Source organism: Podarcis vaucheri (genome assembly GCF_965113315.1).
Source record: "Podarcis vaucheri genome assembly, chromosome: 17".
NCBI classification, from domain to species: domain Eukaryota; kingdom Metazoa; phylum Chordata; class Lepidosauria; order Squamata; family Lacertidae; genus Podarcis; species Podarcis vaucheri.
In genome coordinates, this window is record NC_138755.1 from 41673638 (window position 1) to 41699830 (window position 26193).

The 26193-nt window shown below is 43.1% G+C and overlaps 1 protein-coding gene and 1 long non-coding RNA gene across 23 annotated transcripts in view; one reads left to right on the forward strand and one right to left on the reverse strand.

Annotated features, from left to right (window-relative positions):
* ADGRL3 (adhesion G protein-coupled receptor L3) overlaps positions 1–26193 on the forward strand; it is a 574776-nt gene that overhangs the window by 529787 nt on the left and 18796 nt on the right. For 7 of the 20 annotated variants that reach the window (XM_082206018.1, XM_082206029.1, XM_082206033.1 and 4 more), the window contains 2 exons: positions 15496–15513; positions 20772–24463. The exons of 3 other annotated variants lie outside the window; for them this stretch is intronic. In XM_082206018.1, coding sequence (XP_082062144.1) covers positions 15496–15513; positions 20772–21571 — 818 coding nt within the window. In that variant the 3' untranslated portion in view covers positions 21572–24463. Of the gene's footprint in view, positions 1–15495; positions 15548–15924; positions 16131–20771; positions 24464–26193 lie in introns of those variants that run through there. 10 more of the 20 variants (XM_082206034.1, XM_082206036.1, XM_082206038.1 and 7 more) reach the window with 3 other exon arrangements.
* Positions 10334–20780, reverse strand: LOC309522702. 3 transcript variants are annotated; one of them, XR_014215151.1, is made up of 4 exons: positions 19135–19418; positions 17771–18780; positions 15456–15499; positions 10334–13606 (listed from the first exon to the last, which is right to left on the reverse strand). It is a non-coding gene; the product is annotated as an uncharacterized lncRNA (long non-coding RNA). The 3 variants fall into 3 exon arrangements; XR_014215150.1 differs by lacking the exon at positions 19135–19418 and adding an exon at positions 20731–20780 and having other exon boundaries at positions 10334–15499; positions 17771–17862; XR_014215152.1 differs by having other exon boundaries at positions 10334–15499.

The window sequence follows — 26193 nt, forward strand, 5'->3', positions numbered from 1 at the left end:
AGCAGTAGTAATAAAAGCCCCAGGACAACATCCTAGTTGGTTTAATCCTCATTGAAATAAGTGGGACTTACTGTAGTCACAACAAAATTGTTCTGCTAGTTTTAATAGGACTTAAGTGCAATCATCTTTAGTAGGACTGAAGTCGCAGCGTATCATTCCAGATGGGTCAAGTAGAATTCTGCAATCAAGGAAGTTGGCATAAGAATGCAAAGATCTTACCAGTAAAGCCAGAGAAGTTTGTCTGACACGATTATCTGAGATTTTGGCCATGACAATCTCTTTACACAAAGATAATACTGGTGTAAACAGCACCTCTTTGGATTATGTAGCCTTCTAGTATGAAATGCTGAATGGTCTTATTAGCATTTCATTCCTAGAGATGAAATGTTATTTGACATTCTACTTCTTTTGCAATTTTTTCATATAGCACTTTTTATTCATATAAGCAATGCATTTAGCTACATTAAAATGCTAATATAGCACATAAACTGCTCTGGTACTTACCCATCATAAACAGTGAAAGAATTTTTTTCTTAATATAAAGCATTAATCATGTCAAAATTTACCTTTTAGTCTCAAAAAGTAACTTTCTATACTCGATAATAATATTGAGAATTCTGTACCTCCCATAAAACTGGAAGAAATAAAATTTCATTTCTGATGCACAAATGTTCTCTGGTAGCTATGGCAAGATACAATTTTTAAAATTACTTTGTGTTATATTATAGTGAGAACCAAGCTAAGTTAGTTTCACAGATTTCACAGCAGATCTCAAGTCTTGACTATCTCATCCCATTGACTTCATAGGGACCTGCATTCAACTTAGCCCGGCTCCAGCCCTTTGACAAGATCTTTCATTTCAAATATCAGTATCTATGCCAGAGATTCTTCTACATTTATCTGCACCATGCTCCATTGATCTCATTGGCCATACTCTCTGTTTTTAACTGGAACCCAAATTGTAAATAAAAACAGCGCACGGTCCCTGGGATCAAAGTGAACCGTGTTACCGTTTGTTCCATTTTAATCACAGATGAAAACTGTATACTTTTTGAATGAAGCAATTGCTTACTTTATATCACATTGCTTCACATCCACCTATTTCATATGCAAATACATTTCAGTGCTACAGGAAAATGGAAATCTCTGCTAACCGTTGGCATTTGATAGCTCGCCTCAGTATGCTTTGCTGTGTTACCATGATCAGAGTCGAGGATTTTGTCAGTTTGTTATCATGTCTAAAATGTTATCTGATAATGAGGTAAGAGTAGTGAGCCATTATCCTTATTAGACATCACTGAAACCTGGCCCATACTAACCTGACCTACAGCCTGACAAAACTCAGCTAAAATTCTTCACACCTTTTCCCACAAGCCATCTTTTCTTTTTGGCTTGGCCATGGATGAGCTGAATTACTCACAAAGCAGCTGTCATGCTAGGCGTCATGGCAGTTTATTTTGAATGATGGAACTGATAAAGTAACGAACCATGAGGAAACTCTGCAGGGTCTCAAGGGCGCTGCTGCAGCCCAGATCAGCTTGGCATGACTCACGCAATCATTTTCCGGCTTATTATTTGTAATCCATGCTGGGTTTTAGCCTATGCAGGTTGAATAGATTCATGAAACAGGAGTCATCTGAGAAGACGACCAGACCCTGATTAGTTCCATGGCCATTTGGGGATATGTGGGAGTATGAAATGCTCAGACCATCACTTCACCAAACATGTATCTAACAAAGTCTATGGCAATATGAATTGGCCAAGAGGAGGAGTATAGTTTGCTAGAGAAGTGTGTGTGTGTGTGTGTGTGTGTGGCACGCGCATGTGCTCTTTAGTGTGTGGATCTCAGTGGGTTATACCCAGAAACCCTATGCATGTTCTCTCATATTCCAGGTCTACATACTGAAGAAAGCATATTCTCTCCCCCCAATACAGACCTCCTTCTCTTCCCTTCCCTCATCTTCATCTTTGTTCACCTGTGTGAAAGTTAAGCAGCAAGGTTAGACCAGAAAAAAGCATACAAGACGGGTCACATCTTGCTTTCCCTTCTTGTTTAATTAAAAGAACAGACAATTTAAAAGATTAAAAAGCTGCTTCAACTATTTCTGTTAATTCTAACCCAGTAAACTGCAGAAAGGTAACAGAAACCTCAGGTATCTTTCTGAGTCAACAGACATTTCATGCCATTTTTATGATGCATATTTTCTAATTATTCAGTCTGTCAAAATTCATTGAAGAATATATGCTGTATTCTCCTGATTCATTCTGAGTAGCCTTTCAGGGTGGGTCGGTATGAAAACCTCCTTTGGGGAAAACCCTTCATGATTGTCTGTGTCACTGTCCCTCCCTGGCCCCCTCTTCCTTTGCCATTATGTGTTCTTAGATTCATTCTTCTTTAGGTAATCATAATGGCGCCTTGCCTGTGCAATGTGATGATGTCATGTTGCCACATAGCCAATCAAAACTGGGAGGTAATGAAGTTCCTAGAGAGAGGGCAAAGCTTAGCCGTGTTCATTAATTTTGATGGGTTTGCTCTGAGTGAAACTTAGGTTGGATCCAGACACATCAAAGAAACGATTCAGTTAAATGCATTGTAAACTTCATACAGGGAAATCCAGTTGTCGAAAAATGGGACTCCACAGTGCCATCTGGTGTCACGGAGTTGTAATGCATATAAAGCACATTATCTTTACCAATCTTTACCAATGTAGTTGAGTCCTTAGTTGAATACCGCCTGTTGCCTCTAGCTTCCCAAAAGTAAGGTACCGTTGGAGCCTTGGGCAGCAGTAGAGCAGGCACTTTTCAAGTGTCATCGTATCTTTTATTATTATTATTATTATTATTATTATTATTATTATTATTATTATTATATCTGAAAGCACCCAAAACCTCAACACCTTTCAAGGTAAGCTTAGGGATTTAGAAACAAGCTAGTTTAGCAAACAGAGGCAGCACACACACACACACACAGAGAGAGAGAGAGAGAGAGAGAGAGAGAGAGAGCGCTTCTTCAACAATGGGATTTATTCCACAATTTTATTCTTATAAGAAAAAAGGAAGAATTGTGGACTAGAAAAAGCCATCAAGATATCTGTATGCATTTACTTTTAAAAAGCATACTTTAAATGTTGTAAGATTAGAAAAAAGAATGTGACAGATTCCATACAATGGTGCTCTGAGATGTTCAGGTAATTCAGGACTACAAGCTCTGGGGAACTCAGTGTGGAGATAAGCGCAAGCCTCCATTGTTTTCAAGAGGAAGAGCTGGACAGTTAGCAGCAGAACAAAGCTCAGTATGGGAAAATGTAAAAGCTTTATCGTGGACAAGAAGAATTAAAATGTTTTGCTGCCATTCTTTAAATAAGTGATTAAACTACAACCCTTGGGAGAAGAATTTGAGTGGATATAATGGGAGACACTGGTCAACAGGATACATTTAGTACCAAAAAAGTATCGTTTTTCTGTACCCGAGTAGGAGCGTTATTTCCAAAACTTGGAAATTACAGCATTGGTAGTGAAATCGCCTGTGGAATCCAGCAGGCACAGATGTTCAGGAAGAGTAGCAGGGAGATTTTGGCTTCTTTAATCTCATTTACCGTTGGTTGCTTCTTCCTGTGGTAGCAAGGAGCAAATGCCTCTTGCTACCACAGCAAAGCCTCTGGGACAAGGAAAGAAACTGTAGGCTGTGAGCAGAACAGGTGACCCCCCCCCCCACTTATGTAGGGGTTATATTCCGGCACCCCACATGCGTAAGTGAAAATCGCGTAAGTGGGGAACACCCTCTTAACATCCTTTAAACACCCTTTTTGCAGTCCAGATCAAAAATACTGTACCAAAAATATCCACAACTGGAATTGAAGCTCTGGGGCCGGCTGGAGAATGCGCTAGAAATCTGCTGCTGCTGCAGCAGCACTAACCCCATGTGTCAGCTGTTAGGCGGGGAGGCTGAGCAGCGTAAAAATTGGCAACACACGTATGCACAGTCACATGCAAGTTGATGGCTCCGACCTGGTGGAATGCTCTGTCCCAGGAGACTAGGGCCCTTCAGGATTTAACCTCCTTCCGTCAGGCCTGTAAGACAGAGCTATTCCGCCTGGCCTTTAATCTGAATTCAGCCTGATCTTTTATTTCCCTTCCCTTCCTTCACCCACTCTGAGACCCCACAGCTAATTCTCTCCTGGTCTCCTCGCTGGCCCAAGTAGGACTAATTCAGCCAGCTAGCCCTGGGGATTATCTAATACTTATTGGATGGATTTCCCCCCAATTGATTTTTGAACTCTGAATTTTATTGTTATTCATGTTTTTATATTGTATTTTATGCTGCTTCTATGTTGTATTGCAATCAAGTGTTTTAATTTTGTTGTTAGCCGCCCTGAGCCCGGTTTTCTGAACCGGTAAGGGTGGGGTATAAATAAAAATTTATTATTATTTAGTATTGATCGCGAGAAAGTGGAGGGATGCCTGCAAATGGGAACAAAGTTTTCCATAGTCTGTTTCCCACCCTGGCAGCTAGCTGGACTGGGCAGGAGAGCAGTGTCCTTTTCCTTTGCCATTTCCTTTGGGACAGAGAAGCATCACTGCTCTCTATGGGAGGCCAGGAAGGAATGTTTCCTGCTTGTCCCAATTGGTTATTGAGCCAGTGTGTTTCTTTCTTTCCCCTTTTCATGGACGGGATTTGTTTGTTTTGCTTTGATTTATTCCATGTGGCTATGTCTGCTATAGGGATGCGGGTGGCGCTGTGGGTTAAACCACAGAGCCTAGGACTTGCCAATCAGAAGGTCAGCGGTTCGAATCCCTGCGATGGGGTGAGCTCCCGTTGTTCGGTCCCAGCTCCTGCCAACCTAGCAGTTCGAAAGCACATCAAAGTGCAAGTAGATAAATAGGTACCACTCTGTCGGAAAGGTAAATGGCATTTCCATGCGCTGCTCTGCTTCGCCAGAAGCGGCCTAGTCATGCTGGCCACATGACCCAGAAACTGTACACTGGCTCCCTCGGCCAGCAAAGCGAGATGAGCGCCACAACCCCAGAGTCGGCCACGACTGGACCCAACAGTCTGGGGTCCCTTTACCTTTATGTGTGCTATATATTTTGCTCTTTTAAGACTACTTCAGTAGAATGACCAGCCTGGGTGTGGGAAATGGCACCGGAAATCTCAAGAATGAGAAGGTGCCTGGGAGCTCTATCTTATCTGAGATTGGCAAGGCGTAGGGCAGGGCACTAACAAGACTAGAGCAGCCCTTGAAGTGAAGATAGACGGTCGGCTTGTATCTCTCTGTCCTTGCTAGGGAAACAGGGCATCACTCATCAGGAAGAGCTTAGCACCAAACTAGACATGATGCCAAACATGTCAGCTCCTCCATTAAAAAAAATACTAGGAGATTTTTCCCAGCGCTAATATCAGTGCAGGAATGTGGTGGTGGTGATATTTGTCATGCCTGCAGCTGGGGAGGGAAGGGTGTTTAAGCTTTACAATAGGTTGCTCGATTAGGGGATTTTACCCCTCCCCTTTATAAGAAAAACTTCCAAAACTGTCATAGAAATCCATGTGTGTGTTTTTTACCCTCCCCTCCCCATGCACTGCAGTCCCAACGAACCCACCACTAGCGTGGTAACATTTTTAGAGCCATTTTGACATGATTTCCAATTATGTGTCTAGCTTGGCCCTCGGGCTTCCCCAACATGGCTGGCTACCCTTGCGAGTCTCCCTGAGTCTGTCAGGGTGTGGGGTTAGAATGACCCCTCCCCCTTTCCGTTGGTCTTAGCAAAATGGGAAAAAATGCTTAGAAAAGCAGAGGCAACACTCACTTCTTTTACACTATCTACTGCAGGCAAAGTCCAAAGTCTGGCCCGGGGGCCAGTTTATATCCTGGGGTAAAAATTCTAAAATCGTCAACAACTTGAACCCTAAAAAAAGGTCAACAACTTTGGGGGGAAATCCAAAAAGAAGCCCAACAGCTCGTCAACCCTAAAAAAGGTCAACAACTTTGGTCAGCCCTCATGCATGTTCACTTCATCAAATCTGGCCCTCTTTGAAAAACGTTTGGACACCCCTGCTCTACTAGAAGGTGGGCGAGTAAAGCTTTGAAAGTCCAGATAGGAAATCTTAAGTTGAACTTCAGAAAAAAATTCTGAACTGTTAACAGCAGGTGAACAAGAGATTAAACTGCTAGAGGACAATAGTGGGAGCTCCTTGGAGATATTTTAAGACAAGCTTGCACATTCTGGGGTGCTTCCGATGCGGGATATCTTGTCCTAGGGAGGTGGCTTAGTCTCCTAGTCCTTGGTATAATATGTGTTTTGTTTTTTATTACAAATTTGTGGATGATATACCCTGTCTTTCTAATTTACATGACTTGCAAATCCTGATCTTCAGGTTTCAGACTTTGGGCTTCCACTTTCACAGTGGGGCTCCCCCCTCTCTCCTGCCCCTGGCTTGTGGGGCGAGTGGTTTGGAAGAAGCCCCAGAACAGCACAGAAGGGATGGGGGTGGTTCTGCCTGGCAAGCTGATAAGCTTGTGCAGAAAGAACGTTAGCAGTAGCAAGATGTTAAATTCCACCCCTAGAAATTTATACTTTATATTTTTTTGGGACGCGGGTGGTGCTGTGGGTTAAACCACAGAGCCTAGGACTTGCTGATCAGAAGGTCGGCGGTTCAAATCCCTCTGCCAACCTAGCACGTCCAAGTGCAAGTAGATAAATAGGTACCGCTCCGGCGGGAAGGTAAACAGTGTTTCCCTGCGCTGCTCTGGTTCGCCAGAAGCGGCTTAGTCCTGCTGGCCACATGACCCGGAAGCTGTACTCCGGCTCCCTCGGCCAGTAAAGCGAGATGAGCGCCGCAACCCCAGAGTCGGTCACGACTGGACCTAACGGTCAGGGGTCCCTTTACCTTTACCTACCTTGGAGTCTACCTGAAGCGTTTGGTTTTAGAACAGTGACCCAACCGAGGGAAATTCCCCTGACAGCACCGGAAGAAGTCCTCCTGGCAGGAAGGAGAAAGCCTCTCTCCCTTACAGAGATGCTGCAAAGAGGAAGAGGAGGAGGCCAGGTCACTCTCTTGCCACGAAAGGCTTGGATAGTGCATTAGCTTTTTACACATCCATAGAGAAGGAGGCACTTGGAAACTAAGAAGGAAACAGGGAAAGCACTCAGGGCATCATGGACTCTAAATCTAAATAATGAAATAATTAAAACCAAAATGGAAGCCCTAAAGCTGTGGAGAAATGTGTTATAATCATTGTGAGGAAAACATTAAGACCTGAAAGGCAGCTTATTGTATCTCTGGCAGCAGCAGAGGGAGTTCTCTGCTGCGCGACCCCTGGCAGTACCTTCAGCTGGTTGCAGAGATTTCAGGGACTTCCCACCCAAATTTTGAATTGAAAGGGGCCAGTCAGGGCCAATCTAGGAGGCATTGATTTGCAGACGGACATGGAGGAGCCTGTCTCCACGCAGATCCGCCTCCAGGTCATATCTTACGGCTGCGCTGCAAGTGGGCAGCGCAGTCGGCAACTATTATTCCACCTGCCCACCCTGTATGTCTTTGCATTCTCCGAAGGTATGTTGACAGTGCTTGCGCGACCTTGCTGTAGAATTATTTGGTCACCGTATTCAGGGCCAGGGAGAAAAATTAAGCCTGTAGGGGGCTTTTGCCTACCTCATAGCAATTGACACAACCTTTGGCAGAAAAGACATTGGGTTAGATCTTTAGTCAGAATTGAAACAAAGGTTCAGGGTATCCCAGTAAAAGGATCCAGGAGGAAAGTTTTGTCCAAAGGCCCAGATGGGGGCTAATGGAACACAAAACTCCAACTTTTATGGTGGGATCGCCCCCATTTGAACTGCATCAGCAGGGAATACAGTGGTACCTATGGATATGAACGGGATCCGTTCCAGAGCCCCGTTTGCATCCAGAAGCAAACGTAACTAGCGATGGCACGTCTGCGCACGCATGCGTCACTTTTTGCTGCTTCTGCGCATGCGCATGACGTCATTTTGAGCGTCTGCGCATGCACAAGGGACGAAACCTGGAAGTAACGCACTCCATTACTTGCCGCAGAGCACGCTCAACCTGAAGCGGATTCAACCTGAGGTATGACTGTACCTTTAAACCAGGATCAATGCTAATAGAGCAATCAGCCAGCAACCAAGCTAGGCCGATTTAGGATACATGCCTGATGCCTATGCCAAAGCCTACTTGCATCTGAAATCAATAAAAGTTGTGGCCATTTCAATCCCAGATTGTTGTCCTGTCATTATTGCTACCTTCACGCCCCTGAAATCTGAGCCCAGCCCAAAGAGCAACAGGGAACTTTGGTTCATTACATGTCAATGGGGAAATAAAACATGTCCTTTGTGTGCATTTTCAAAATAGCCCGAAATGAAGGACAGGCTCCATTATGTGCTTAAAACAAACAAACCAAGAATTAGAAAGGTCTTGTACATAATGCTCCTGGTTGTTCTGAAACTGCATTCCAATGTAATCATTGGGGTGATCATACATAATTCATTCTCCATCAGATTTTTGTTTGTCTTAATCAAGAAACATTAATACCTTGCATTCTTTCTGCATATTCTCAGAATTCCTTCTTGCTTTTAAAAGATGTTTTCAACAGGGTTCCTGATTGTGAGGATTTTAAGCATGTACAGGCAAACGCCCTTCTGCCTTTCACACTAAAAATGTGAAAAGTTAGGTTCTTCCTGCATATCTTTCCTAGTCAAGGCAGGCAAAAGTCTGGATATTTATTTCAAAAGAAGGGTTTCGTTTCATAACTCTGTCATATTTTAAAGTATATGTATTTTTATTTCAGGTATAACTAATTATTAGATGACTGAGGCAGAAGGAGTAGAACTTTTGCAGAGCAATGAAGGTGGAGAGGATGAAATTCATTCCTGCAGGCATATAGTATAACTGCTGGTCCTTCCTTTCTAGCTTGTAAGTAGTAAAAGGGGTCATAGCTGTACAGGACAGGACACAGTCGCCAAATGCCTAAAGATTGGCAGCCCTTGAAAGAAGAGATTAGCAGCCCGACTAGAAAGATGGCAAGGAAAACAGTCACCTCAGGGTGGCTGTATTGGCTCAGTTCGATACTTAAGACTGTTCCATTTCCATGAGAATTTTTCAGTTGAAATTCTGAAGGGTGGGAAAAGTTGCAACCCAGTGTAAGGTGGTCCAACTATTGCCTCTGAGTCTGCTTTAAGCTTTTAAGCATCTGGCTGTCAACCAGAAGGTTGGTGGTTTGAGCCCACCCAGGGGCAGCTGTGGAGTCTTGCACTCCAGGAAGTTGGAGTTCCTTCCAATTCTACAATTCTATGAAACAAGCCAAAGGGTTTTCCAGAACCCTGAACACATTTAATTTATCATCCAATTTGTTTATGCATTTTGTATTATGAAAGGTTATAAGTTTCTCTCATCCCAGGCACTTTCCAAGCCTATGTGAATTTAAATAATTTAGTCTAGGTAACAGAGTCTTTGCGGGTGGTGCTGTGGGTTAAACCACAGAGCCTAGGACTTGCCGATCAGAAGGTCAGTGGTTCGAATCCCCACGTCGGGGTGAGCTCCCGTTGCTCAGTCCCTGCTCCTGCCCACCTAGCAGTTCGAAAGCACATCAAAGTGCAAGTAGATAAATAGGTACTGCTCTGGCAGGAAGGTAAACGGCGTTTCCGTGCGCTGCTCTGGTTTGCCAGAAGCGGCTTAGTCATGCTGGCCACATGACCCGGAAGCTGTACGCTGGCTCCCTCAGCCAGTAAAGCGAGATGAGTGCCACAACCCCAGAGTCGTCCACGACTGGACCTAATGGTCAGGGGTCCCTTTACCTTTACTAACAGAGTCTTCACATAAGATCTTCAAGGAACCAATGGATATGAGATCAGAATTTTTCCAGGTTTCTCTCTCCCATTTTTTAGAAAATGCAGCAAAATGTCAGTAGTAGTATATTGGCTCTGCTGGAAAAGTAGGTACATTTGGCTCTTACTCTCTCTCTCAGCTGCCCCTAACAATACCCATTCCCTTCAGGCTGCAGCAGAGGAAGGGAGTTGGGCAACTCCACTGCCTCCACTCAAAGCCTTTTGACTCCTCCCTGAAGTATTTCCACATCTCAGCTAGTCCTTATAAGAACTTTGTGACTTTAAGAAAAATTTGATTTTAATTAATTTTTATAATGAAATGTTTTTAGAATCCTGTACTATTTTATTGTTGTTAGCCGCCCTGAGCCCGGCTTCGGCTGGGGAGGGCGGGATATAAATAAAATTTATTATTATTTATTATTATTATTATCCCCAAATTTGACTTCTCCTGTTCCATCGCCATCCCTTTCCCCTTTTTCATTGTGCCTGCATAAAACCCAATTGACGTTTGTTCTAATTCAGCAGTAAACAGCTGGTTTTCCTAGGGAATGCTTTTGAAGCCAAGATGCTAGGAAATATACAAAGTGGTAGCGGAATTTTCTTCTCTGGCAACAGTAGAGTAGTTTATGGAAGTGATTTCTGGCAAGGTTACCCAGACTTGATTGATTTGGGACCAAGGCAAAATAGTTTCAAACAACTTAGGCTTCGTGGAGAATCTACCCCTAGTACCTGGCATTGTCCCTTGCCCAGCACCAAAAGCATCAAAGGTGATCAGGTCTACCTGGGAGAGAGATCTTACAATTTCTTCTTTCTAACATATTTTGCAACAGATTATCACTGTGCCACAAAAAATTGTCACAGATTATGGGCTATTATACCAGGTTATCTATGACTTAGGGGTCAGCCATACTTTTGCCCCATGCTTTCTAGACACAGGTCCACACTTTAAAGCGCAGTTCTGATTTCCCATGGGTTAGAATTTGCTCCAATTCAGTGGTAAAGAGCAGGTTTTTGTGGGGAAAGCTCCAGGCCCCCTCCCCCCCCCAAAAAAGCACTCGGGCACAGTGCTTTAAAGCGCAGGCCTGTGCTTAGAAATGTGGTACGAAAAGAAGTCCAGAGGAGCCCTTACCTATGGGCCAGCTAGAGCACTTATTATATGAAGTGGCGTGCATTTCTTTCCATTGTGCTAGGACTCAATTATTTTAAGCTACTTTCTTTCAGACAAACCATCCATGTTGGCTGCTCCTCATCAAGCTCACTATCGCTTTCATCATTTTGCCATGTTCAGTTTTTTTCTTCTCTTTTCCATAAAATTGCTTTGGAGAGAAAATGAGCAGCTCTCTAAAGAAAACCAACACAAAATAGCACCATCCCCTATGATAGTGCTCGCTGTAGATCACTGTTGTCAAAGAAACTGTCTTTCAAGTTAAATCAACACTTCCTACAGCTGAGTTCAGCAGTTGTGCATTCTTGCAGGCTTCTTATACAATCTTTCCTCAGCGGGAAAATATATATTGGCTTGGCACTGAGATCTCCATTTGCCTTACTAAGAACTCTTTAGAATACATATATATAGGCGTGCTCTGGTCCATGGGGTCATGAAGAGTCGGACACGACTAAACAAAACTAATATATAGAGTCACGGCAGAAGAGTGCTTTTGCACTCCTCCATCCTTTTAAAAATGTTTCATTTTTCCATTTCCCCCGCCTCCAGGGCTAGTATAGTGTTATTCCCTGGCTTGAGGGCATGTTGGGTGACTGGAAAGGCTATGGGTCATGTTCATGGCTCTGCTCAGGTCAGATCTCTGATGGTTGTAGGGCCAGGACTGCAGAGGTTGCCACAGCAGTGGGGAGGGAGAGTCTGGCCCTCTCTGCTCTCCCAAAGGGAAAGCCAATGTTTACTTTGGCTCCCAGGATACCCTCCAAGGGGCCATAGGACTGCAGGGTTAGTCACTTGGTTCACAACAGCACAATGTGGCAATACCTTCTCTGCCATAATTTGAAAGATGGTGAGCACGAGACCTTCACCTCCTTGTCATTTTGTCTCCATTTCATTCAAGCCACATAATGCCAAAGCACCATGCAATGGGGTCCTTAACTCTTCGGATTGTGTTTGCTGCATTCTCATACTTCAGTTACCGTATTTTTCGCTCTATAAGATGCACCAGACCACAAGACGCACCTAGTTTTTGGAGGAGGAAAACAAGAAAAAAAAATATTCTGAATCTCAGAAGCCAGAACAGCAAGAGGGATCGCTGCGCAGTGAAAGCAGCAATCCCTCTTGCTGTTCTGGCTTCTGGGATAGCTGCGCAGCCTGCATTCGCTCCATAAGACGCACACACATTTCCCCTTACTTTTTAGGAGGGAAAAGTTGAGTCTAATAGAGCAAAAAATACGGTAAATACTTATGTGTACAGTTTGTGTTGTAATGCGGTTCAATGACAAACACATAATGCACACATTATGCATATGACTTTGGTGCACTTGATATTTGAAGAACTGAGCCGTCAAACATATAGATATTTGAAATTCAGTATAGCTGGTATTTAACATATGTTCCATTAAATGTGGCCTTCAAAATTATGATGTGATTGAAGCTTTCAACTAGCTTCTATTCCCATTACCTGCCACTGATGAAGTGATATTTGTGACTGAACAAGTGGCTGAGAGTCTTCACCCCTCCAGCATGAGCAGTTGCCTTATGTTTCTGGCAGAGATGTTCTTTTGAGAGTTGTCTCCATGGGCACGTCTTATAACAATCACTGCTAAAGAGGTACACAAATTCAGTACTTGCCAGTGTCTTTAGTTGTTTTGGCAACCCTATCCTGTCAGATAAAAGCAGCTGCCCTGGGAACTTGTTTGAAAAAGCAAGGTAAATATGTCTGCAAAAATAAATAACTTACTGGTGATTCTTCCCGTTACTTGCAAGTTCCAGCACTCTGGGCATTTAAACATTTGTAGAGATCAGTTTCATCCCCTCCATCTTCATTGCACTACAAAAATTCTACTCCTTTTGCCTCAGGCAATCCACTTCTATCTTTTTATTTGATACCTGAAATATATTAAAAAGTGACATGATTCTGTATGTGTGTGTGTCCATTATGTTTTCTACATGTGAGAACTAGACTTAAAAACTAAGATACAAGGATTTGAGGCTATATTAATGGCTTGTATCCTAATGAGCAGAAGTGTCATGCATGGGAAGTTTTCCATTCATTATGATACCTGGTTATGATACCCCCACCCCCGCTTTATTAAAAAAAAGAGCCTCCCTGGAGGGTTGGGAGATGGGGAGGAGGAGCAGCTGGAGTAAGAGGAGATTGTCCAAATCAGGCAGGAGTACATCCTCAAGAAGCAGCTGGTGGGGGGATGCAGAAGGTTGAAGGTCTCCTTGCACAAGTCTCCTACACCTTCGCTACTTAGGATCTGAGCCAAGATGCACATTGGAAACACATGTCACTAGTGACGCTAAGTGGCCAGAAATCCAGACTTGTCTTCCTAAGGTTTTTCACACCAACTACATCCACCTGAAGGACTCTGCAGGTGGACATAGAAGTGTTCACAATATGGCACCCACCTGCTATACTACATGCAGTACAGAGATCTTATTTTCTGGGGCAGTTTAACATATATCAGTAATAAGTAACTTCATTCATACCTTTCCCAAGCAGGAGGAGGGCAGGTACTCCTTTTCTGGAACAATAGCAAGCCTCATGGTGGAGCAGGCCCTCTCTCTCAGTTGTCCTTTTCACTTGCGTCAGGACTGCTATTTGAAAATAAAACCCTGCAGGTGCTATTCCACATGGGAAACCGTTTTGGAATAATCCAGCCATGTCGTATAGATAGAGTTGCTTGTGACAGCCTTGTGGCCTTCAAGTTGTTGTTGAATTCTCAATCCCATCAGCCCCAACCATCATGGCCAATGTTCAAGGATGGTGGGAGTTTTCCAAATGTGCTCTCTATTTAGGGATCAGGGCAGTACCAGAAGTGGACATTGCTGTGCACCTGCCAAAGCTGGGGGTCCACTCTCCACCCTTAGTGCCCCCAGGGCCAGGTGATTTCTCTCCTTCTTGGGATGTGTGCCCCATCTAAGTGTGGGGCACAGAGTGTAGAGACAGAGCAGCATTCTCACCACATCCTGCACTGCGCTTCACAGCAGTTGCAGAGATTGGACCCAGAATGGGCAGAAGGGATGTGGGTGAGCATAGGTGCCGGTTCCCTGGATGCCCGAGCCCCCCAAAAATTCCCCATCCAGGGGCCAGGCTTCCACCAATTTTGGTGGCAGGGCCAGGCATGCTGCATGGCATTCATGGCCCCGGGCACCCACAATCGCGGGGCCAAGATGGCCCTCCTGTTGGTGCGGAGGAGATAGGCTTACTCGCAGGGCACGCCATCTTACCCTAGGGCCTTCCCAGACCTGGAACCCGCACTGACAGATGCTAACGCAATTAAACTTGGACCTAAATTTCAACCTCCCTGCTCCATCAAAGCTAGTAAAGCTCCCTAACATGTTGGCCTTCCCCATACATGAAGATGTTAACATGGTGAGTCCCTATGGGCTTTTTTATCTGTCCCGCTTAGTGGTTCTCTAAGCAGCTGCGCTGATTTCAACCACACCAGCATAATAATTAGAAGCTGACTGTTTCTGGCACAAATGAGAAGCAGCAGCTTTGCACAAGGAAATTCCCATGTGGATTTGGTACCGCTCAGTCCGCTTCCAGGCAAGTACTGCCTTGCAAGTTGAACTTGTGAAATGGGCCTTAGAAGTTGCTGTTCTGGAAGGAAGGGCATTTCCTATCTGAATTAAGCAGCTGAAGGTAGAATCATACTTTAGCCTCACCCTTGTTCCCTTAGAAGTGCAGCATTCAGAAAGCCATGGGACTCTCAATGGTTCTAGGCTGGGCTGAAGCAAAGCCTGACTCACTCTGGACTGAATATGGATAAGGGTAAGTAGAGCAGAGGTCTAAGAGTGTGGAGTCCCCCCAGGAAAAACGTTGGCGATGAAATTATCTTGAAGCTTGAACGTTTCTGAAGGGTCCATTTTGTATTCATCAAAAATATTCATATTCACATACTAACTGTAGTTTTCACAGAAAATTCCCCACCAGCTCAAGGAGTGTTCTGGTTGCAGTGGGCTCTGTACTGGAGCCTTGAAAATCTTGAGAGCTCTTTTGAAATGTTAGTGGTCATTACAAGAGTGCTTTGAATGCTGTGAATGAAAAGAAAAAGTTTACAGGAGTAATGCAGTGCTCACTTAGACAAGTAGGCAAGCATTTTAGCATGCAAGCAAGCCATAGGTGCCATAATTGACAGTAAGTAAAAGCGCTTGTTTGAAAACTCAGGAAATAGCCTTGGATATTTACTGGCATAACTAGTGCATGGTGATCTTCAGATTTGATTTTGCTTTTGAAATTTTGAGGACGGGGTTTATAAAACCAAAACATCTATCACTGTAAATAAAACATGTTGTGACTAATACGTCAAGCAGGTATATCTAATCCATGCAATGTAACGTCATTTGCTTCAAAAGTTGAAATGCTTTCTGTTAACACTTTTCCTGCATATCATCAATTTGCTTTTGAACCATATTCCTCCTATTGTCGCTGTAAGCTTACTTGTTGTTTTTTCTTTCCTTTTCTTCATGCTGTCGTTTAGAGCCCTACAGAGAGACAAGTATGGGAGTAAAGCTAAACATTGCATATCAAATGTAATTTTTTTTTAGTTCACTTTTTTATGCATCATATATCAATGATGTAGATATTTAAAACAGTTCATCTCTCACAATGCAGAAATCAAGAATAATAAGCCATATTCTATAAATATTGATAGAAATTAGATGCTTCTCTTGTGTCTATTTTTTCATTTTGTCTTTCATCCAGTGTGTTTAAGTTTTGTGTAATTGTGTGTGAGAATGAAATTTCTTTTATGTTAAAAACACTTTTTGTCTGCAAAGTCATACTGTTTACTCATGTTGCTGTGGCATCTTTAATGAGAGCTGAACATTTTCAATGCAAAGCAATTGAAAATTGATTTATTTTCCTTTAAAAAGCAATATTGCAGCTAATAATTCTTTCTTCTTAGCAGAAGAAAGAAGGAACAATGTCTTAATGCAGAGCTGTGACCACTCTCGAGATTTTGCAACCACCTCTTGTTTTGCTCCTCAAATACTGTCGGTGATGGATAGAGATTTATACTGTGAAAATAAATGGCTCCATTCTTCATCTGTGATGGTTGTTCTATTTTTACCCATGAGTTCTTCTTTTCTCTCTGTCTGAAACACAGATTTGATGTACATCTGGTAAATACCTAAGTATCAAAATAAAAATGACCTTTTGGAGAAATTTCAATTCAGAGAAATGCCAAACTGCAATCCTAATCACACATCCTGGCAGTTCTGCCTCACAGATGCAGACTGAATTCAGTATTTTCAGAAGGTACACTAACAGTGTATAAAAAGGTTTTTCTTGCTGATATGAATGGCCAGTAAATTGTCAACAAATTGCTTTTCTAATCCGGCAATGTTGGTTCAGCCTTGTCTGCTGTCTCTGGCAGAAGCAGCTGAAATAACAGGAAGAGCAATGTGGAAGCATTAATCCTGTCTCATGTTTTGTGTGTGTCAAAAGGATTACAATATTAATTAAGGAAGCCCAGGTGGATCGCCAGCATCTGATGTCTGACTTATTGTCTCCCCGAGAGCCTCTCACCCATATGGCTCCAGTGCAATTGCTCTTTCGACACTTCCGACCCGACTGTCTCTTAAGTTCTGCAGGCTGCCTCAGTCTAGTGCCCTGAACAGGACCAATTGAAGTTTACAAAGCAGTGGGCTAGGTGTTTTTTTAGCTTCAAATAACTCTTCCTCGTGCTTAATGTACACAGAGGAAAAGGAGGGAGGGAGGATCTTGCATGCGCACAGCTGTAGGGTGTGGTGTAAGGCCTGATTGCAGGATGTTACATCCTTAAGGAGGAAGCTTTGTAGGCTATTTACCGTATTTTCCGCTCTATAAGACACACCAGACCACAAGACGCACCTAGTTTTTGGAGGAGGAAAACAAGGGAAAAAAATATTCTGAATCTCAGATGCCAGAACAGCAAGAGGGATCGCTGCGCAGCGAAAGCAGCAATCCCTCTTGCTGTTCTGGCTTCTGGTATAGCTGGGCAGCCTGCATTCGCTCCATAAGACGCACACACATTTCCCCTTACTTTTTAGGAGGGAAAAAGTGAGTCTTATAGAGCAAAAAATACGGTAGCTTACTTTGTGCTCAGTTGAAAAGTCCCAGGTTGCAGCAGAACATGCTGGAGCAACGAAACAACAGCCCGTCTCCCTTTGAAAAAAATATGAACTATACCCATCTCTCCCAAGCACTAATTGGAACTCATAGGTAAGGCAAAAGAGAAGGGGGAATGGTAGCCTTTATATTGCCAAAGCTGGGTGGAAGAGATTCCTTCTTTCCCCTGGGGCCTCTGGCCACATTGACAGCCATGTGCTGCAGCATGAAATTGTAAGCAGAAAGCTGCCATTGGCATGTGCCTTCAGAGCATTTTCCGCACATGAGGCTTAAAGCAGTTATTGCAAGCCAGTCCGGCTTGTAAAACACTTTGAAGGCTCATTCGCACTGCTCTCCTCCGGTTGTTCTTTCGCCTTAACGCCCACCTGAAAAGCAAAACTTAAAGGCAGATTGACCAAGGAAAATGCTCAGATTCCCTGAGCTCCTACAACTTCGCACCAAGAGGACAGTTTAAGATTTGGATTCCCCCCCCCCCCCAATAGAATTAGCTCCCTGAGTTGCCTGTAGAAGAACATCCCTCAAACTATTTCGGTACTCGGGGGAAGTCAGGCCCAGTTTTCATTACAGTCCTTAATAAAAGTATGAAAAATGTATAATTGTACCAATACATGATATGTATTAGAAATTTGTACAACTAACCTTACCAACAAAGGTTTCTTATTCCTCGGCAGTGGGTATGTCTAAGTTATTGCATGTAGATTCTGATGAAGCCTGGGAACATCTTTATTATACAGACCTGCCAGTAGTGAAACAAGCACCAAAAAGAATACATTAAATCCAAAACCCAGCGTTAAATCTTCCAAAATAAGATATTAAACCATCACAGTTTTATTGTGTTGCTTCAAGAAGTTGCAGCAAAAATAAAATGACACATTCACAAATGCAGCTATTAAACACAATTCTATACATAGCAGTCGCAACTAGTCTAAAGTGACTAACAGGATTGGTCCTGTCCATGTTTATTACAACGTAAGACTTGCTGAATCAATGGGACTTTATCTCAGGTAAGTAATTATAGGATTGTAGCCTTAATATGTATGCATAGGAAGTCTTTTAGGGTCAGGCCCTTTCAAGGCAGCTTTCAGTATATCATTCACAACTGATTATGAAGTTTGGTTATGCAAGCTCATTAATTCCACGCCATTTTAAGAATTAATATTATAAAGTGCATGCTGAATCTTTTTAAAAAAAACCCAACACCTTGCATAACAAATGTTCAGTTTCTTTCAATTTATTTATATGCCACTTTTCCATGGTGGATTAAGCCCAGAGCAGCTTATAATAAACGTAAAAATGCAGCACCACAAAACTGAAAAAGAATCCATTACAAAATATATCAAATTCAACAAGCTGTTTTCAGTATTACAATGAAATGATAGTTGCAGTTAATATCTATCGAACAGAAACATCAAGATTAGAATTAACAGGGAGTGGAATAGCAAGGTCTACTTAATGCCAGCCTTCCTGTATGACAAGAGGCCGCAAGAGTCCCGTTTTTGCAATCTTGAGATGTCAGGGACTTGTTCATCTGCATGCAGCATAATCCCAGGCACGGTTATTTAAAAAGAAAAATAAAGAAATCTCACTGAGTTCGATGGGACCTGCTTTCTTCTAACTGCACTAAGGATGGCAACCACACAGCTCCATCCTGGGCCTGTTTACAGTGGTGCCCCGCAAGACAAATGCCTCGCAAGACGAAAAACTCGCTAGACGAAAGGGTTTTGCGGTTTTTGAGCTGCTTCACAAGACGAATTTCCCTATGGGCTTGCTTCGCAAGACGAGAAACGGAAACGTCTTGCAAGTTTGTTTCCTTTTTCTTAACACCGTTAATACAGTTGCGACTTGACTTCGAGGAGCAACTCATAGAACGCGGTGTGGTAGCCTTTTTTGAGGTTTTTGGTGATTTTTGAAGCTTTCCCAAAACTTTTCCGACACCGTGCTTCGCAAGACGAAAAATTCGCTAGACGAAAAAACTCGCGGAATGAATTAATTTCATCTTGCGAGGCACCACTGTACTTGGAAGTAGCTCCCACTTTCTAACTGGCTACAGACTTGCAAAAATGACTCATTGAAAACGGTGAGGCTTACTTCTGAATAAACAGGGAACTGTGTGACACATCATCATTATTTTTTTGGACTAGTTACGATTGCTATGTATCGGATTTGTGGCATTAGTTGCTGCTGGGAAGGATTTTAAAAAATAATAATAGCAATACTACTTTTTAGGGCCAAAGTAGCTGAAACGCCAAGAGATTCATGACCAGATCTCTCACAGGTATTGTATTTTAAGCCATGGGAACGAGCTTCTTTAAACCTTACTCTGGGCTGTGTTCTCAAATTCATTCCCCTCCCCTTGATTTATTGCCCTCCAGGGAAAACTACTGTATTTTTTGCTCTATAAGACTCACTTTTCCCCTCCTAAAAAGTAAGGGGAAATGTGTGTGCATCTTATGGAGCGAATGCAGGCTGTGCAGCTATCCCAGAAGCCAGAACAGCAAGAGGGATTGCTGCTTTCACTGCGCAGTGATCCCTCTTGCTGTTCTGGCTTCTGAAATTCAGGGGGGGGGGGAATTCTTGTTTTCCTCCTCCAAAAACTAGATGTGGCTTGTGGTCTGGTGAATCTTACAGAGCGAAAAATACGGTATATAGGTCAACGAGCAGCTCTGTGAGTGGTTTAACACAGGAAATGTGTGTGGAAGAAATGATTTAAAATCACTCCCCAAAACTGATCCTCCCATCTGCATGTGGCTGCTTTGGGGAGAAAGGGTTGGGTATAATTTCAGGAAATAAATTAAAAGCAGTAAGAGATCTTATCAGGTTCCTTGGTGCCTTGTCAACCTTCACTCTTAAAGCAATACAATAAACTTGTGATGCAGTTGTATATCTTAAATCTTTTATTTAACTCAAACAGCGATAACAAGCAATTAGATAGCAGTCATCGTGCAACACATTAGTTCTGCCACAGCTTGCAGATATTTTTCAGGGGTATAAAAGTTCCCATTCAAAATAATTTATTATATGCAGAAACAAGCAAACTAGAGACAAAGTTAAATCGGTAATTGATAGAAACCTAGGAAGCTGGAATACCAAGTCAGGTCATTGGCCTGTCTGCAATACTATCTACACTGACAGCAGCTCTGCAAAATTTCAGACTGGGCTATGTCCCAGCTGTATCTGGAGGGGCTGAGAGCTTCACCAGGAAAGCGGATGCTCCAGCGACCATTCCCCACCTGGGCAACTCAGCTAACCCCAGTAGGGTTGCTGAGCATGAGAAACTGAATTTTATCCTGGTGATTTGTATTTTGTTTACACCCTCCCTCCAAAAAGCACTTTCTCAGGCTCTACATTTCCGTACTAAATCAGTAATTTTCTCAAAAGTAGTTTTGCGCCAAGCAAGGCGATGCCACACCTGACTTGATCCAAACTGTTTTCCTGGTCCCCAAACCCAACAATTTATGTATTCCTTTTTCCTTTCCTTTTCCTCTTTCTTTCTTTCCCTCCCTCTCTCTCCTTTTTGCACGGTTATTGTATGATGTAGCGAAATAGTATAGCATTGCTCCTTAGGTGGCTAGGCATTTAGAGCAAGACCCCCATGCATATATACCTTTTGGTACAAGTCAACCTTTTTTGTGTGATATTTTTCAGAGGGGCTTCTGAACAATGCCAGGGATACAAGTGTCATGGATACTCTACCACTGAATGGTAACCACGGCAATAGCTACAGCATTGCCAGCAGCGAGTACCTGAGCAACTGTGTGCAAATAATTGACCGTAGCTATAACCACAGTGAGACTGCCTTAGAGAAGAAGATCCTGAAAGAAATCACGTCCAATTATATACCTTCCTACCTGAACAACCATGAGTGCTCTAACGAACAGAACAGGAATCTGGTGAACAAATTCGTCAACAACCTAGGCAGCGGGAGTGAGGACGATGCCATTGTCCTCGACGACGCCACCTCCTTCAACCAAGAAGAGGCCCTGGGCTTGGAACTCATCCACGAGGAATCCGACGTGCCATTGCTACCGCCGAGGGTTTACTCTGCAGAGAACCACCAGCCTCACCATTACAGCCGGCGACGGATTCCGCAGGACAACAGCGAGAGCTTTTTCCCTTTGCTAACCAATGAGCACACAGAAGATCTCCAGTCCCCCAAAAGGGACTCTCTTTACACTAGTATGCCTGCTCTGGCCGGCGTGCCCGCCGCGGAAAGCGTCACCACCAGCACTCAGACCGACCCCCCGCCAGCCAAAAGTGGTGATGCTGACGACGTGTACTACAAGAGCATGCCAAACCTGGGCTCCAGAAACCATGTCCAGCAGCTACACACTTATTACCAGTTGGGGCGAGGCAGCAGTGATGGATTTATAGTCCCACCAAACAAGGATGGGAGCCCGTCAGAAGAAACCTCCAAAGGACCGGCTCACTTGGTCACTAGTCTATAGAACATTAAGCAAACATTTTAACAAAACAAATGCCCCCCCTCCTGCCCCCGTCCCACACCTGGATTACTGTTTGGAGTTAAATCAAAGCGGTGGTAATATTGTGTGTCCTCCTACTTCATGCTGTTCTAAAGAACAAACAGTTCTCATACCTTTTTAATGGAATTTGTAGGCCCACCCAGGAAGAATGCTAACTGCTGTGATTCTCTCACCCCCAGCCCCCCACCCTGGTCCCTGTTGCCCCACCCAAGAAAGACTTCAGTATGCTAAATAAAGGGATGCACCAGGAAATGGTCCACTGTGTGGCCTTCTCAAATTATACTGTGTTTGTTTAAGCATCTTTGGGTGCTCTCTTTCTCTTTATCACCAAGGACCTGATTTACAAAAGGCCATTTGAAACAACTCTCAACGATGCATCTAGATTGGAGTGCTGCACAAAACAGAAGCAAAAATAGCAAAACTGTTTATTCTGAATCTGTATCACCTAATAGTTTTTTGGTCTCTCACCACTTGATTTCACCGCAGCTCACTTAGCTGTGGAGCAAACAAAACCTAATGAAATAGAAAGGGAGTCTGTAATTGTATGCGACACGGCATATTTTTATGTTTTGCTGTATTAACTGATGATAATTCTAATGGCAGAGAAAAAAATGGAACAATTCCTATGTAATGTACAGATACTAGCATTGCACATATAGTCTGCTTTTTGTTCCGCCAGAACTTGCGTCCCTGTTAATGTAGTGGAAAAAAACAAAACAAAACTTTTTTCTGTTGTGCTGGTCTTGCAAGTTTGTCTACCAGTAGGAGCAAGATTTTTCATATATCCTTTTTTGGCCATTTTTCCATTAAAAAGAATTCACTGGGTAAAATAAAGTAACTCACTTTCTAAAGATCTTTTTATCTCTCAGTTCAGTCACACCCACACTTCAGTAGTCTGAGATATATGAATATATATATAAATATTATATATATTTTCCGACACACTTTATTTCATTATTCAGTCTATAAATTTGCCAACAAGACCTTTTTCAAATTGGAAAGCTGGACGAACCTTTATGTTTACAGTGCACAATCGATTGAGATGCTGCATTTGTGGCAACACACCTTCAGAGGGTATCTTCCTGGGAGTCTGGATATTATTAGAGAAATAAGGGGGCTTCTGCATGCAACCGCAATGCCTCTGCAGGAGTCAAAGTCTAGTCCCCAAACTAGGAACTTGTACTGCAGTGGTGAAAAGCAAAAAAAAAAAGACTGATTCATAGCAAATATTAAAAAAAGAACATATAAAACCCTATTTTTAAGTGGTTTTAAATAAAAAACCCTTCCTAACAGGAAATGTATTTATTTGACAAGATTTAAAGTAATGTAGGCCTTCCCAGGGGGTAAATTAGCAGCACAGATTCTACTTTTTTTTATTTATGATGCATTTTGTATGGTCGCCAAGTTGAATGACCTCATTACTAATATTTGTTGTAATAGTGAAATTTGTTTGCCAACCAATAAACAACTGATTACGATTTAGAAGGCACTGTATATATGTCCTGTACAATCAGTCTCTCCTAATTTATCTCCCTCTTTCCATCCTCAGCAAAAGGAGTTCAGCTCTTTTGGAGCTGAAGGTAGCTATGCAAATAAAAGGATTTATTCAGCACAGAATTATGCAGAGAGGATCTGGGGGGAAATTAAGCCAAAATCCTAGAACGATGAGGCAGCCATGGGAAGTATCTTGTGTTATACTGGAGGCTTCTGTTATTGTTTGCTTTTGCAGTAGCATTTCATATTAGGAGGACTTCAGACTATATTTTTCACCATACTTTTTTATACATGGTCCGTCCTGTATGTAGCTTTTGATGGTCTCCATAACGATGTGGGCCAAACTAGACGTGGCACTAATTTCATAAATGCAATTAACGTGCATTTAATTACCTATATGTATGTAAACGGCACCCAAGGGCGATTCCAAGCAACCTCAGGAGTGTGTATTGTGGGAGAAATTAACTGAGTGGGTTCACATTACCTTGAAGTTATTTTCCCACAGCTTTTTCTTTCTTTCTTAGCTGTTCACATGAGCCTGGCTTTATTTTGTTTCTGTTGGTGTCCACACCAGGGAATGTGGACTGAGTGGGGATGTCTTTATCCTGGGCAAAAGTGTTGGCACCTTGGCTAGAGACGACTCGGGGTGAGGCTGGCTTGAGAAACAGCACATCAAACAGTAGTAGCTCCTAACAAAGAACAGGACACACATGCATAACAGTCCTGTGAACATGGGATAAAAGCCCAGCAACGGAAACTCAGTGAGTTTACAGTGCTCAAGGGGAGTGTGGGAACTCAGCCTCCCGGTTTATGCCAGGAGCCCAAGACAAAATTCTCCTCTCTGAAACAGCTGTTTGCATTTCCAGGGGAGCTCCCAGTGGCTTCTGTTAAAATGCAGGCAGACAGACACATCAGAGAGGAAATTTCTGTCAGGATGGTGAGACAGGAAAAAGAGAATTAAACTCCCCATTCCCCACCCATGGTTGCTGAGGTTCCCCCTTGGCTGTTCTATGTACAGCAAAAAGTGCACATTGATTGCATTCGTGACACTTCTAGCTTGATACTGTATTGTGTCCAAGAGAAAAGGAAAGCCCTGCGAAGCCTCTCCAAGATCCTTTGTGTTTTTATGTTTTAGTGCTTGGCATTTGTTAATTGTGTTATCTGGAAAGGAGGCATCAGTCTCAATTGCTTGAGCGCTGGGAAAAGGCCCTCTACATTTCAGGAGGAGATGGAATAGCGGTGCTGAGTTGTATCCTCTGGAGAGATGTTGACAGAACCCCTCTGGCATTCCACGCCCCAACCTAAGTGCTCTTTTGTTGATACTTGCTTGCAGGATTTTGCAAAATAAATAAAAAAAATCCACCCAGTTGTACTTGAAGTTTATTTATTGAGAGAGAGGAATTAAATCGCTGTTCCAGTGGGTTAAGTAGGAAAACGTTTAGAATAAACCAACAAACTGAAACAAGACTGAGTGGTTTAGGAGATGATTTCTGGTTAATATAAAAGGCCACCTTTTGTGACAACAGTGTGTGCAAATGCTTCTAGGAACGTCTCAGAATTCAGTGAACAATTAAGTGAACTCTCGTGAGAACAGAAAAGACGCTCATGGTTTTCCATATCCATTTCTTTAGCCCTGGGCAGATGGCCATCGTGGCATGAAGAGGAGTGGGGCTGCACTTGTGGGTCCCATCTCCCAACCTCGCCTGGTGCAAAGAAACCCACCAGAACCTGGAGAGTTGGGGAGCATAGCCACCTGCCCCTCCGGCTCTCTAGCCCCTGCCTCCTTGGTTGTCATTTGCACAGGGCTATTATTTGACTGCTGTTTTACTATCTCAGTGTGTCAATAGAGGAGGGACCCAAACTACAGGGAGATGTCCCTGCATGTTGCCTCCTTGGATGTCCAAGAAGCCTTTCTCCAGGTTTCCTGGTAAACATGAGCCCTTCATGCGTTCCCTTTGCTCTAGCATGGAAAGTCCCTATGCACACATAACTGCTGTACACATTTTGGGACCTGTTTTAGGCATTTAGCAGAATGTGTGTAAGTCAGGGCTGGAGCCTCCGCCCCCTAGCCACACAAGGCCTTTAGAGGTCCTAAGCACTTAAAAGATTTTAGTGCCTAGGGGAACACTAATATAATCTAATTCAAAATATAAACAATAATAAAACTGTAAAATTAAATTTTATTTTTCGAAATGCAACAAAACCTACGGTAAGAGGGGAAATGATGTTTATTTTTGTATACTTCCACTTTATTTACATTTGGAAAAAATTCTCCCACTTTTTCTAATTGCAAAGCCTTTGATCAGATCATTCAAACTATTCTTACATAACACATCTGCTTCTATACTGAGCAGAGATAAGGCATCCAGCCTGACTTGATGCATAGGTGTTCTGTTAGGATTTTTAATATACTTCAACTGAGAAAATGAACACTCAGCTGAGCAATTCGTGACCATTAAAGGTGCGGCAATGGAGAATGCCCCAGCCCCTCCCTTGATGCTGCCAAGGAGTGTGGTGGAGTCTCCTTCTTTGGAGGTCTTTAAGCAGAGGCTTGACAACCATATGTCAGGAGTGCTCTGATGGTGTTTCCTGCTTGGCAGGGGGTTGGACTCAATGGCCCTTGGGGTCTCTTCCAACTCTAGGATTCTATGATTCTATGATGCCCTAAGCACATGCACTTTTTTTGGCTTAACGGTTAATCCAGCCCTGTACCCACACACCACACGTTCAGGGGACTGCATGAAAAGGCAATGATCCACTGACTGGTACTGTGTTCCTGTAACAAGAAGGTTCTGCCTACATAATTATTTCAGATAAGGAAGCTCCAGTTGCCAACTGCAAATGTAGCTTAGTGTAGAGTGGCAGAGAGGGACGCGGCTTCTTTCAGAGCTTCAAGATACTTCTGCATATTATACCAAACCAGGCTTCCTCAACCTCAGCCCTCCAGATGTTTTTGGCCTACAACTCCCATGATCCCTAGCTAGCAGGATCAGTAGTCAGGGATAATGGGAATTGTAGTCTCAAAACATCTGGAGAGCTGGGGTTGAGGAAGCCTGTGCTAAACCCTAGGACTCCAAGCCGAATCCAAGCCC